This window comes from Anolis sagrei, chromosome 1, assembly GCF_037176765.1.
Source record: "Anolis sagrei isolate rAnoSag1 chromosome 1, rAnoSag1.mat, whole genome shotgun sequence".
Classification (NCBI taxonomy): domain Eukaryota; kingdom Metazoa; phylum Chordata; class Lepidosauria; order Squamata; family Dactyloidae; genus Anolis; species Anolis sagrei.
Genome location: NC_090021.1, coordinates 326,987,262 through 327,002,270, shown reverse-complemented (window position 1 = coordinate 327,002,270; position 15,009 = coordinate 326,987,262). Strand labels below are relative to the sequence as shown.

The 15,009-nt window shown below is 40.1% G+C and overlaps 1 protein-coding gene across 1 annotated transcript in view; it reads left to right on the top strand.

Annotated features, from left to right (window-relative positions):
- Nucleotides 1-15,009, top strand: part of TDRD9 (tudor domain containing 9) — a 144,793-nt gene that overhangs the window by 44,006 nt on the left and 85,778 nt on the right. The window contains exons 3-6 of the mRNA XM_067463023.1: nt 10,249-10,349; nt 11,198-11,419; nt 12,090-12,212; nt 14,062-14,142. Coding sequence (XP_067319124.1) covers nt 10,249-10,349; nt 11,198-11,419; nt 12,090-12,212; nt 14,062-14,142 — 527 coding nt within the window. The remainder of the gene's footprint in view (nt 1-10,248; nt 10,350-11,197; nt 11,420-12,089; nt 12,213-14,061; nt 14,143-15,009) is intronic.

Below are 15,009 nucleotides of genomic sequence, written 5' to 3'. Positions count from 1 at the left end.
TTCTCTGTCAAAGACTGCTGGCGCTTTACCAGACTACAGCTTCTGTGATTCCATAGCATTGATCCATGATAGTTCAAACAGTGTCAAACTTCATTTATTCTACAGTGGTTCCCAACCTGTGGTCCGTGGCCCCACAAGGGGTCCGCAAGAATGAAAATATGCTCAGTGGCCCCACCATTACTACACTGTTGTCTCGAAAAAACGCAGCAACAAGAGCGACTGGTCTTGCAAAACCCTCTTATAGTGCCGAGGCAATGGGGATGTCAGGAGGAGAGAGGTTGACTACCCACGAAAGAGAGGTTGACTGCCCATGAAAGCCCGGTTTACCTGTCCGAACGTATTCTCCCCTATGAACCATCAAGGATGTTAAGATCTTCCGGAGAGGCCCTGCTCTCGGTCCCACCACCTTTGCAAGCGCGTTTGGTGGGAACGAGAGACAGGGCCTTCTCTTTGGTGGCCCCTCGGCTATGGAATTCTCTCCCGAGCGAGATTAGATCTGCCCCCTCCCTCTTGTCCTTCAGGAGGTTATGGAATGAAGCATTCCCAGAATAATGGCTGAGACTGGTTACAGCCCAAGGTGAGTGACCACATATGCGGACTGAATTGAACATGATTTTATCTTGGTGATTTGGTATATATGTATTTTAGCTATATGTATTTTAATCTTGTATTGTTGTATGATGTTTTAACTTGTATTAGTAGCATTGAATTCTTGCTGTAAGCCGGTCTGAGTCCCTCTACGGAGGTGAGAAGATCGGGATATAAAAGTTTTAAATAAATAATAATAATACTATTACCACATCAGCTCTAGATGATTAAATATGGTTTTCTGTGGGCGAGAAGATGGCGATTACTGGATGGCATATGTTCTGAATCAGAAACTAGACCCACTGTGGTCTATCCAATGCAGTTTTCTGAATCAGCATCCCAAATAACCAAACCGAATCTAGAGTTGACCAAAAACTGATTCGTAACCCTTTTGGTGCTAATGTTGGAGAGTGGTCTCTGGTCAAAGTGGTCCCTGTTGAAGTGGTCCCTGATCAAAAACAAGTTGGGAACCACTGATATAGATACATCCCTAGTCTCTGGAGCAGCTGGTTTCATCTTCAATACGGCACCCTTTCAAATATTCAAACCATGTACCTTCTTAATCTCATCTTCTCCAAGCTAAGCATACCCAGCTTCCTAAGGTGCTCTTCTTAAGACTTGGCTTCCAGACCTTTGACCACTTTGACCAAAGTTGATTTTATTAGCACTAATTGTACCATATATACCGGTGTAATTGAAACATGAGGGTGTGACAGTCCTTTGAAAGCTGTTCACCCTTTTTTGCAAAATAGTAAAGGCCTGGAAATCAATCTGCTGTCTCCATTCTCTTCCTTGCCTGCTGCACTAGAATGAACGGGTAACATATGCTGCAACATCCAAGCTAAGCATACCCAACTTCCTAAGCTGCTCTTCTTAAGACTTGGCTTCCAGACCTTTGACCATTTTGATTGTCCCCCTTTGGACATTACAATATCCTTTCATGTCAAAAAGTCTGTTGTGTTAATGGTGGGCTGCGATGAGTTGTGGAGTCCAAAATGTGGGATCAAAATAAATTATATATTATGTTGAATTTGTCTTTTTCTATTTTTTGAGTTTATTACAAACCAAACCAAACCAAACCACCCCCCTCAACCCTCCCCCCAAAACCCTGATTGAAGTGCTTAATGTCACCAAAATGAAAGAGAGAGAGAGAAGCTGTGAGAGAACGTACTGTGTATTATATCACTAATCCTGCCACTAATATAATAATTAATATAATGGTACATCCTGGTTTTATTAATAAGTTGAAGTTTGCCCAAGTGCTCCATCCTCATGTTGCTTGTTCCTCTCTCCCCTTTGTTCCCGCTGCTATAAGCTAGAAAGTCTCAGATTGAAGATGGTTTCCTGAGACTTCTCAACCAGGAAACTACCATATTATTCCAAGCCACTTCAAATAATGGCATACGTTTGTTGGACCACATTTTCCCAGTCTGGTTAAATTCATTATTTGGGTTAATTAAGGACTTACAGAATTATTCAAGAGTATGCTGAGATGAGAAGGTCATTAATTCTTCAGCATGTTTAAGATGAAAGCTGGACATTTGAGTAAATTGTTATCTTCATCTCATGTGGATGACATAATACTTGTGAAGTATCTAAATACCTTAAAGGCACGGGATCCCATCTTTTCTTGGAAGCTGGGTCAGCCCTAGTCAATACTTGGATGGGAGACTGCCAATGAGTAGCAGGTGCTGCAGGCTATATTTCAGAGGAAGGAACTGGCAAAAACACCTCTTGAGTATTTCTTGCCTAAGAAAACCCTGTGAAATTCTTGGGGTCACCATAAGTCAGCTGGCAACTTGAAGGCAAATATATACACACACCAATAAGATTATTTATGAAGATTATTCCAAGTATCCGATTAAAGCAAAAGTTGGAAATTTAGTGGGATAGAACTCTATAGGATTATAAGCCCAGTTTCTGAAAGTATTTTCAAGCTGTGGATGATGGAATCTGTTGATGCAGAATCTTAGGATACAGAGTTCATATTCTTGAATATAAAATTAATTCCAAAATTGTGTACATACCAGGATCTCTGCCAAGTAACAGTCACGTAGGCTATAACACTCACATAGGATATCTTCAACATCAATTTTTGAATAATTAACTGATATAGTATAGGTCAAATGTACATTGCAGTCTTTTTCCCCCCAACTCAGTGGTTCTCAACTTGTGGATCCCCAGATATTTTGGTCTACAACTCCCAGGAATCTCAGCCAGTTTACCAGCTGTTAGGATTTCTGGGAGTTGAAGGCCAAAACATCTGGGGACCCACAGGTTGAGAACCACCACCTTAACTCTATGCTCCTTCTTTGTCTTGTGTTTTGTGTAGCCTTTTGTCTTGAAAATAATGATGATAATAATAATAATAATAATAATAATAATAATAATAATAATGCACAGCAGACAAAGAGTCTGCACTCCAAACCAGAGCTGGTTTGGAGTTTGCACTCCAAACCAGAGCTGACAGCTGGCACAACAAAGCCTTATATGGGCAGTTCCTTGAGAAAATTCAAGGAAAAGTTGACAAGGAGAAGACCTGGTTATGGCTCATAAATGGAACCCTGAAGAAGGAGACAGAAGGCCTGATTCTTGCAGCCCAGGAGCAAGCCATCAGAACCAATGCAATTAAGGCCAGGATTGAAAAATCAGCGGATGTGCAAGGAAGCTGATGAAACCATGGATCATCTCCTCAGCTGTTGCAAGAAAATCGCACAGACGGACTACAAGACACAACTCTGTGGCCCAGATGATTCACTGGAACTTATGTCACAAGTATCACCTGCCAGCAGCAAAGAATTGGTGGGATCATAAACCCGCAAAGGTCGTGGAAAACGAACATGCAAAAATACTGTGGGACTTTCGAATCCAGACTGACAAAGTTTTGGAACACAATACACCAGACTTCACGATTGAAGAAAAAAGTCTGGATTATTGATGTTGCCATAGCAGGTAACAGCTGCATTGAGGAAAAACAACAGGTAAAACTCAGCCGCTATCAAGACCTCAAAATCGAACTGCAAAGACTCTGGCATAAACCAGTACAGGTGGTCCCAGTGGTCATCGGCACACTGGGTGCCATGCCAAAAGGTCTCAGCCGGCATTTGGAAACAATGAACATCGACAAAATCACGATCTGTCAATTGCAAAAGACCACCTTACTTGGATCTGCATGCATCATTCGAAAATACATCACAGAGTCCTAGATGCTTGGGAAATGTTCAACTTGTGATTTTGTGATACGAAATCCAGCATATAGATCTCGTTTGCTGTGACATACTGTGCCTTTGTGTCAATAATAATAATAATAATAATAACAACAACAATAATAATAGTAATAAATCACACAGTCCTAGATGCTTGGGAAGTGTTTGACTTTTGATTTTGTGATATGAAATCCAGCATATATATCTTGTTTGCTGTGACATACTGTGTTTTTGTGTCAGTAAAATAATAATAATAACTTTATTTCTATACCCCGCCTCCATCTCCCCGAAGGGACTTGGGGCGGCTTGCACATGGAACAAAATTTCCACAAAAGATCAAAGCAAAACAATCAAAACAAAAAACACAATTAAAATAAAACATAGCAAAGCATAACAACTTGATAAAGACACAATTAAGTAAACTATAAGGATATAAAACAACAGCATTAAGACTTGCTCAAACAATGCACAACAAAAAACCAACAACCAGAAATACTAAGATTGGCGCAATCAGGCTATGAAAAGGACTGGGCATGGGATAGTGCAAAACAGTGTATTATAGGGCCGGGGGATTGGAACAAGTGCAGGGAACAGAGTACTATCTGGCAAACTAGGGACTGGGCATTTTTAAGTAGGGACTAGTCATTCACAAATGCTTGTTGGAACATCCAGTTTTCAGATCCTTACGAAAGGAGGACAAAGTAGGGGCTTGCCTAATCTTGCTGGGGAGGGTGTTCCAAAGTTGGAGGGCCACCACCGAGAAGGTCCTCTCCCTTGTCTCCACCAGCCGTGCATATGATGGTGGTGGGAGCGAGAGGAGGGCCTCCCCTGGCAGATCTTAGAGCAAGCGCTGGTTCATAGGGGGAGATGCGGTCCCGAAGATAAGTGGGGGCTGAACCGTTCAGGCCTTTGAGGGTCAGAACCTGCACCTTGAATTGGGACCAGAAACTTATTGGCTGATGATCAGGAATAAGTTACAGCACTGCTACTCAAAGTCACGATTCATTGACTGATAACAGTCACAGCATGTTTCCAAGAAAAAAAGGACAGTTGTAGTCTATGAGCATAAATATAATGCAAATATGACCCCTACATTGGTTATTATAAGAACCATTGGGTTATAACAATAACTAATAAGTCATGACCTCAGTTCAGAGAAGCTCACAGTTTAAATAAGGCTTCTTGTAGTTGACAACCAAACAGTGACTCCCATAATCCCCATCATTCATGTTAGTTAAGGATGATGGGAGTTATTTTCTGCCCACTACTGTGGATGCCGTGCAGAGGAAAACTGGGGAATGGAGAGTGTCTTGCAGAAAGCTATGTGGGTGAGAGGTACTGTAAAAATATCTGGCGAAATCTGCTGCCGTTTCATCTGTCAAATCCTATTTGTGTTTGGCTGTAATTGAAGCGCTGTATCAGCAAGGGCAAAGGGATTTGTATTTTTTATGTGTCTTTGCTTACAAAGTGTCCAAGTTTTGCCACCAGGAAATCCAGGTCCTTCACAAAACCACAAATAATGCAAGTACAGCAACTTGTAGAAATCCAATTAAATTTACCCATTGAAAGTAATGGGGGATGAAAATCATGTGGGTAGGTGAGGGATAAAAACGATATATTGAAGAGAAGTGGATTTAGATTATTTATAGCATTGCATAAATGGTAGTAAGCAAAAGGCAGGGTGTATTGTCGAAGGCTTTCATGGCTGGAATCACTCAGTTCTTGTGGGTTTTTTTGGGCTATATGGCCATGTTCTAGAGGTATTTCTCCTGACGTTTTCGCCTGTCTTTTTTTGTAAAGAAGCTGCTTTGGTGGGAAGATTACGGTCGATTAATGAAGCAACATGATTTGTGGAAGTAATCCAAGATGGGTTGTTGTAGGTTTTTCGAGTTGTATGCCCATGTTCTAGAAGCATTGTCTCCTGACGTTTCGCCTGCATCTATGGCAGGCATCCTCAGAGGTGGATGCCAGCCGTAGATGCAGGCGAAACATCAGGAGAGAATGCTTCTAGAACATGGCCACACGGCCCGAAAAGCCTACAACAACCCAGTGGTTCCGGCCATGAAAGCCTTCGACAATACATTAATCCAAGATTATTTACAGAACTGGGAATGGACAGCAGTTATTTGATTCTGAACTGCACCCCCAAATTCATCAAAACTTTGTTCATTCGTTCAGTCGTCTCCGACTCTTTGTGACCTCATGGACCAGCCCACGCCAGCGCTCCCTGTCGGCCGTCACCACCCCCAGCTCCTTCAAGGTCAGTCCAGTCACTTCAAGGATGCCATCCATCCATCTTGCCCTTGGTCGGCCCCTCTTCCTTTTGCCTTCCACTTTCCCCAGCATAATTGTCTTCTCTAGGCTTTGCTGTCTCCTCATGATGTGGCCAAAGTACTTCAACTTTGTCTCTAGTCTCCTTCCCTCCAATGAGCAGTCGGGCTTTATTTCCTGGAGGATGGACTGGTTGGATCTTCTCGCAGTCCAAGGCACTCTCAGAACTTTCCTCCAGCACCACAGCTCAAAAGCATCTATCTTCCTTCACTCAGCCTTCCCTAAGGACCAGCTCTCACATCCGTAGATTACTACAGGGAATACAATCAAAACTATGTTAACAAAATTTTCCATCTTAAGAAAAGTCAATTAGCAGTTGTGTATGTTTTCCTGTGTCTATTGATTTTCTTTCCTAAACATAGATTTTCATATTCTTCATTGGAAGGACAAAAGTATAGTGTAAAGACAGCAAAACTTATTACTTCTTCCTGCCCCCCCCCCCAAAAAAGAACTTTGGGATTCAAAATAGAGTCTTATAAAGAGCAGTGGATATGGAGATCAGGGATGTAATTGGTCTACATCAGTGGTTCCCAACCTTTTTTTGACCAGGGACCACTTTGACCAGAGACCTCTCTCCAGCATTAGTACCAAAAGGGTTACGAATTAATTTTTGGTCAACTTTAGATTCTGACTGGTTATTTGGAGTGCGGATTCAGAAAATTGCATTGGATAGACCACATCAGCTCTAGTTTCTGATACAGAACATTATCCATCCAGTATTCACCATCTGCTTGCCCACAGAAAACCATATTTAATAATCCTTGGCACTATAAGAAGATTTCATGAGACCAGTCATGCTTGTTGCAACGGTGTAGTTACAGTGAGGTCGTGGACCATATTTTATTTCTTGTGGACAACTAGTGGTCCATGAATCACAGATTGGGAACCACTAGTCTGTATGCAGACAGTCTTTGATATCGCAGTGATTCTCAGCCTATGGATTCCCAGATGTTTTGGTCTTCAACTCTCAGAAATCCTAACAGCTGGCAAACTGGCTGGGATTTCTGGGAGTTGTAGGTCAAAACAACTGGGGACCCACAGGTTGAGAACCATGGTGCTAGCATTTGGTTCCAGCACCTCTCATAGATAACAACATCTGTGGATGAATAAGTCACATTATAACAATAGAATAGTAAAAGGGTGTCCCTTATATAAAATTGACAAATGTTTAAAACATTTTCAAGCTGCAGATGATTAAATCCGTGGTTGCAAAATCTATGGATATGATGGAATGACAGCAGCACCAACAACAAGAACAACAATAGAATACCTTTACCCAGGGATATCTTTTCACTGCAAGAACTACATTCAGTCTTTTATATTTTTTCACACTCGATATGCATCTTACTCTTTTCCCCCCTTCAGCTTGGTGATCTCCAGAACTATTTGGACTACAATTCCCATCACATGCAGCCAGTATGACCAGTAGTCAGGGATGATGAGAGATAAGCATCTCGGTATCCATAGCAAGGAACCACTGTGCTCACAGTATTGATGGCTGTTAGTGAGGAAAGATTGGAGTCTCATTTGTGTTGACCACCCTTAACAATAGTCATGAGACTCCTTTAGTTCCTCCCAAAGGTCTTATTTCTCCAGGCTTTCCAAATGTTTTAAATCTTTCTGTTTTCTGGGTTTATTTGTGCATTGCTTGCTTTCTTTTGTATCTTCTCTTTCTCTCTCTCTCTTGCTCTGACTCCTTTTCAGAATTTTTTTGACAGGGTCTTTCTTAAAGTCAGCTCAGCATTATCAGTTTTGGCAGGAGGCCTTTCTCCGACCCCTTCTGTCTGGGATCTTTGTGGCTGGAAGAGACTAAGTTAATTATTAGGGACTCCTGACAGAATTGTCTTCAAAATAGTCCTCTCTCAAGATAGTTTAGAAAGAGGTGTTTACAACTTCCATAATTAAACCAATAAAACCGTAAATCTTCTTACTATAGGGTTTCCCCAGATTGCAATCAGACATCTGCTGGAGAGGCCCTCCTCTCGGTCCTACCACTGTCACAAGCACGGTTGATGGGGAGGAGGGAGAGGGCCTTCTCGGTGGTGGCCTCCTGACTTTGAAATGCCCTTCCCTCGGAGATTAGGCTGGCCCCCACACTGTCCTTCTTCCGTAGAGACCTGAAGACCTGACTTTCAAACAAACTTTTGAGAACGCCTAGTCCCTAGTTGTTTTACGCAGTAGTTATGCAGCCTTCACTTCATCCCATGCCCTTGTTCCATGGTTATAGCTCTGCACTTAACCGATTCCTTTGTCCTATTGTTTACATCCTGGCCATGCTTACGGTAGCTTACCGCCATTGGTTGATGAGCACTATTTTAATTGAATCTTAAGTTGTTGTTTCATATGTCTGTATGTTTTATTCCATTGTATTTTATTTTGTACTTTATTTTATGTTCTGTTTTTAGGCACTTTGTCCCTTGTGTAAGCCGCCCCGAGTCCCTTCGGGGAGATGGTGGCAGGATACAAGAATAAAGTTATTATTATTAATTAAACTTTTATTACCTACCAATGATCAGTTATATTAAAGCATGTTAAATGCAAGATCTATAAGTAAAGAAAATTTTGTGCTGCTGCAAATTCTACTTGGGGATGTACCATTGCAGAAATCACATTAAATGTATTACCTAGTTTGATAATCAGGTAAGTGGGGGACACAGTTTTCTTTTGTCAACATTTTAGAAATAATGAATGCCGCTCTCATTAAATGTTATCTGTTTTTGTACTCGTTTAATATTACAGTGCTAGCCATCCCCTGCCACGCATTGCTGTGGCCTAGTCTGTGTATGTGTTTTGTGTGTGTATATATGTGGTTTTGCACATGCGTTGTAATGTATTTTTATTTTTTGGCTTTTTAAGTCTCTTCTGCTGTTTTTCAGTGTTTTTATAAGTGATTGTCTCTCGTTAACCTGATAGGCGTATTGTGTCCAAATTTGGTGTCCATTCGTCCAGTGGTTTTTGAGTTATGTCAATCCCACAAACGAACATTACATTTTTATTTGTATAGATTTGAACGTGTGTGTGTAGTTGTATTTTTATTTAGATAGTTTATCACCTTCCATATGTATTAGGTGGAATACCAATTCATAACCATATTAGATAAATTAAAATTTCAAAATCCTTGTTTAAGCCAATCAAATGCAATCAGATCTTTGCAATCCATGGGTTGTCCAAACCATGGCTTGAAAATACTCAGAAAAAAAAATCAAAAAGTAAACTTTGATTTTTAAAGTAATATTGTGCATGAAACAAGTTTGGATGTATTGAACTATCAGAATGTAAACCTATTGGTATCTCAGCTACCTGTGTGGACAATTTTGGACTACTCTGGGTTTTGGAATTCTGGCTAAGGGATAATTCAAAAAGTTAAGTTGCCTTTAAGGAATCAGGTTCAAGGACCATGTGTAGCTCATAGGTCACATTTCCCCACTCCTAATTTAACTAGAAATGCCAGGGTCATATCTAAAGAGGAACAAGTATTCTTTCCAGTGTCAGCTGAAAACATTTTTCTGTCTGAAGTGAGGCTCATCCTTTTTATTGTATAATAATAATAATAATAATAATAATAATAATCAACTTTATTTGTATCCTGCCACCATCTCCCCTATGGGGACTCGGAGCGGCTTACATGGGGCCAGGCCCGAACAACAAATTACAATAAAAAGAACCAAAAATGCAAACAATAAACAACATCATAATTACATAAAACATATGAACACATACCAATATAAAAATTTCAATAGACACAGACATAAAGGCAATGGGTGGGCTACACGTAATTATTAAAACAACTAATTAAAACTAATTAAAAACTCAGACAAGATAAAAGAGAGAAGCAGATAATATGTGGAGTAGTAGTAGTATTCAAGGATAGCACCAACTCTGATGACTCTGTAGAAGTGATGGGAACAAGAGAATTCAAATGAGAACACTGGATGAATTCTGTTGATAGGTGGACTTGAATCCAGATCCTTGTATTCAGTAGAAATCTCAATATTTGCCTCCTTATATTGTTGCGTTATGATGCGTTGACTATTTTCTGTTAATGTTCTCTGGGATCTTGGATTTTGATGTCTCATGCAACTCTTGACTAATTTGCTTTTATGTTATGTTTTTGTTTGTTAAGAAACTTCAGCTCCATCTCAACCTGAAGCCAGCCCTGTGACATGTGTACCTGTTAGCAATTACAGGTATCCAGATTTGCCGATATCAGGATACAAGGAACAGGTAAATGACATTGGCTGTCAGTTGTGAAATGTTGGCGTCATAAAATTTGCAGTCTTCTTCATACTCCTTAAGCTTTTTCTGGGCTGATTTCAGTTAAGGTGTGAAATCTTATTAAAATGAAATTTGGAAAAGGTTTTTTGTTTCTTTATAAGAAACACATTGGCTAGCATCTTGTTTGCAATGTCATAGACTAGATGTATGGCCTTTTAAAGTTTTGTATTCATATTTATGATTGTGGGTGAATGAAAATACATTCTGCATATCAGCTAGTTACATTACAGTTCATAACAGTAGCAAAATGAAAGTTATGTAGTAACAACGAAAATAATTTTATGGTTGGGGGTCACCACAACATGAGGAACAGTATTAAGGGGTTGTGGCATTAGGAAGGTTGAGAAACACTGCTGTAATAGCTATTCAGCAGTGGTAATCTCTGCCTCGGAGTCGGTGGAGTCACCTTCTTTGGAGGCTTTTAAACACAGACTGGATGGCTCTCTGTTGGGGATGCTTTGATGGTCCTTTTCCTCCATGGCAGGGGATAGGACTAGATAGCCCATAGGGTCTCTTCTTCTGTGATTCTGTGACTGTAGCCCACTTCTTCAAAAGGAGAAGCAATAGGAATAAAATTGGATAGTATTAAAAGGTGCCACAAGACTCCTTTTTCCATCTTTCCTTTTTAAAAATACTGAAACAGCCAAACAAGCCATCACTTTGAACATGGGTTGAATTTTAGAATGTTTAAGAGTAAATATCAAATGTAGCAAAATGTACAAAATGCATTTTTAAAGATCTTTACAGCATACCTCCAGTATCAGTTAGTGATTGTTGTAAAATTATGTTTTACACAGCTAGTTTCCTTGATAGAGAACAACTCAGTGGTCATTATACGTGGATCTACTGGGAGTGGGAAGAGTACTCAGCTTCCGCAGTATGTCCTGGACCACTTTGAGCAGCACTCTACTTACTGCAACATCATTGTTACACAGCCTAGGAAGATTGGGGCCAGCAGCATTGCGAGGTGGATCAGTAAGCAACGGTCATGGCCACTGGGTGAACGCGTGGGCTACCAGGTACCTCTAACAAAATGGGAGCATGTCTTCGTGTAGAAAGGGGAAATATGGTTTGCTTATTTAATTAATTCATTTATATCCTACTAGCCGCCCCCTGCCCCGTGTTGCTGTGGCCCACTCTGGAGGTCATGGGAGTTCTATGTGGGAGGTTTGGCCCAATTCTATCGTTGGTAGGGTTCAAAATGCTCTGTGATTGTAGGTGAACTACAAATCCCAGCAACCACAACTCCCAAATGTCAAGATTCTATTTCCCCCAGACTCCACATTTGGGCATATTGAGAATTACGTTTTTATTTATATAGATCATTTCCCCAATAATTGGACTCAGGGCAACTTGTATATATGTATTTATGTTCCTTCCAAATGCCTGATGACTCCATATTAGGAGGGTGACGTGCAAGGAAGTAAAGTCGGACCTCCACATCTGCAGGTTTCTCACTTGCGGATTTGATTTCTTGCAATCCTATGCTACCGCCTCCTGAAATTGGGGATACAGCATACGATTGCAAATTAAAGCCAAAAAAATCCTCAAGAGGTAGGGGGAGGCAAGGGACTACTGAAAATGCTGAGTCCAGCTTCTACAGAAGCTGGAAGAGGATAAGGGTTCTGGATCCTTCCCAAGAGCAAGAGGAAAGAGTGATAGATATGACTTGTTTGATTATGTTTGCAGGTTGGGTTAGAAAAGGTTGCATCAGAAAAGACCAGACTGATGTATGCAACGACTGGCATTCTCCTTCAGAAACTTGTCGGAGCCAAAACTCTTTCAGAGTTCACCCACATCTTCATAGATGAGGTAAGTATGAGGATGAGAAAAGACTGCAGTCCTTTAGCAACTTATAGGGGAATTTTCTGAATTAACTGGAGCTTGGTTGGGGGAAACTGTTTTGTGGATTAAAGTTTGCAAAATTTCTCAACTAACATAGGCAATGGTCAAGATCTAGTTCAAAAAGCTGCAGTACATTGAGAGAACTTTTACTTCTGAAGAGACACATTGAAATGAAGACTATTTTTGAAAGATGACATTACTCCAGCATTTAAGTTGATTCCTTTGATGTGGAAATGTTTTTCTTAGACACTTAATGCATGTTCAAATATTGAGAACTAGAATTGTTTTGGAATAACATGCTCACTGGCTTTCAATGGATATAGATACTATACAATCCCTTTGCAATATGGACACCTGCTTGTCAACTTACTGTGACACCATCAATTTCATAGGGTTTTCTTTGGCAAGGAATACTTGCAGGGTGAGCAAGTGTGAGTAGATCAATAGGTACCACTTCTATGGTACGGTAAATCTTTACTTTTTACTAGTGTACCATTCAGATGTCTGCATCACTTTACCAACATTACAATTTCATTCCTCAGGGCACCAGTATCTCTTGATTTATATATTTGAATATCTAAGTTTGTTATTTTTGAGTTGTTCTATAAGTACACCTGATGTTGTTCATTTTATTGTTTATGATTTGATTTGTTTGTTATGTTATGCCGGCATTGAATGTTTGCCAATATTCTATTGTAAACCGCCCTGAGTCCCCTCGGGGAGATAGGGCGGTATAGAAATAAAGACTATTATTATTAATTATTATTATTATTATTATTATTATTATTATTATTATTATTGGGCTTGGTTTATTTCTTGGTGCGTAGCCTTGTCATAAAAAGCCAACGTGGGGGTGTGACTCTTAGAATTTTTTTGAGTTGACTGCACCTTATCACCCATCACGCATACTCCAGCGCACCAAGTTTCTCTTCCCTAAATTTCTCTTTGCCCACTAGCAGACCAACTCTTCTGGTGTTCTCCTCCATTGAGCAGTCCCTTCTAGTGCTTGAGTCTTTTTCTCTGGATTCTCTTTTTCCTTTCTTTCTCCTTTGTATCTTTTCACACTTTCCATTTTAAAAAGTTCCCTAAGCTCTTCTAAATTGCTTTCAGCACAGCACACAATTCAGCTTCTGCTTGGCCTATCTATGGCAGCTACCATAGAATCATAGAATCAAAGAGTTGGAAGAGACCTCATGGGCCATCCAGTCCAACCCCTTCCCAAGAAGTAGGAATATTGCATTCAAATCACCCCTGACAGATGGCCATCCAGCCTCTGTTTAAAAGCTTCCAAAGAAGGAGCCTCCACCACACTCCGGGGCAGAGAGTTCCACTGCTGAACGGCTCTCACAGGAAGTTCTTCCTCATGTTCAGATGGAATCTCCTCTCTTGTAGTTTGAAGCCATTGTTTCGCGTCCTAGTCTCCAGGGAAGCAGAAAACAAGCTTGCTCCTTCCTCCCTGTGGCTTCCTCTCACATTTGTCACATGCCACAACAAGGTCAGGTTTAGACCAGCACAGAGTCAGAATATTATCACAATCTCTGAATCCACTTTGAAATTTCCAGATCCAACCATGGCAGAATATTACATTTGCTCTATTCCTTAGCGCGATTGGGTTATAACAAGAATTTGCAAGGAGTCCTCTAATTCTGTTTGAAAATCTTGCTTTGAATCTTCTACTGCTAGCCCCGAAGAGGGTAGGTTAGGGACTTTCCATGGAAGGGGTTAGGAAATCAGGAATGTGGATATCAGAACACAAAATGTGAATTACAGCAAACTCACTTTGTGCTGAGTCATACGATTTGTTGATTATTTATAGGTACACGAGCGTACTGAAGAAATGGATTTCTTACTGCTGGTTGTCCGTAAACTCCTGCGCACCAATTCACGGTTCGTGAAGGTAATTGTGAACTCCTATTATTTAATTTATTTTATTTACAGCATTTTTACCTCGCCCTTCTCAACCCCCGAGGGGGGAATCAGTGCGGCTAACAAAGGCAGCAATTCAATGCCACAATCAATAACACAATTCAATGCCACAATCAATAACACAGTATAAAACCATAAATACATACAGAGTTAAAACAATAGCAGTTAATTATAACCAAATTATCATTAGTCATTAAAACAATACTCAGTCCACAAACGCATTGATAGAACCATAAACTCCTAGTCCATATTTATGAAAAAATATGAGATCAGTTTACCATAATTCAGGTTTATATGAGTTATCCCCAATATCCTGACATTAGCAACTGTGATGGCTTTCAGAAAGTACTATATAAACTTGAGTATAAGCCGACCTGAATAAAAACTGAAGCACCATATTTTGCCACAAAAAAGAAGGGAAAACATATTGACTCGAGTATAAGCTGAGGGTGGGAAATGCAGCAGCTACTTACTGGTAAATTTCAAAATAAAAATAGATACCAATAAAGTTACATTAATTGAGGCATCAATAGATTAAATGTTTTTGAATATTTACATAAAACTGTAATTTAAGACAAGACTGTTCAATTCTGATTAAACCACTATTCTAACCATCTGCATTGTAAATGCGCTTATTAAATATATTTTTTATTGAATTTGTGGGGGAAGAATTTTTTTTTTTTTAGGAGGGTATAGGAGTATCTGGTGTGTGGGGAAAAAATCTATCTGGGGTGAAAAGGGTAAAGGGGTTTCCCTACAAATGGGGGTAATAGTGAAGAGGTTGAAGGGAATAGGATAAAAAGGAGGAGTAAAAAACATGACAAATATATATATATAT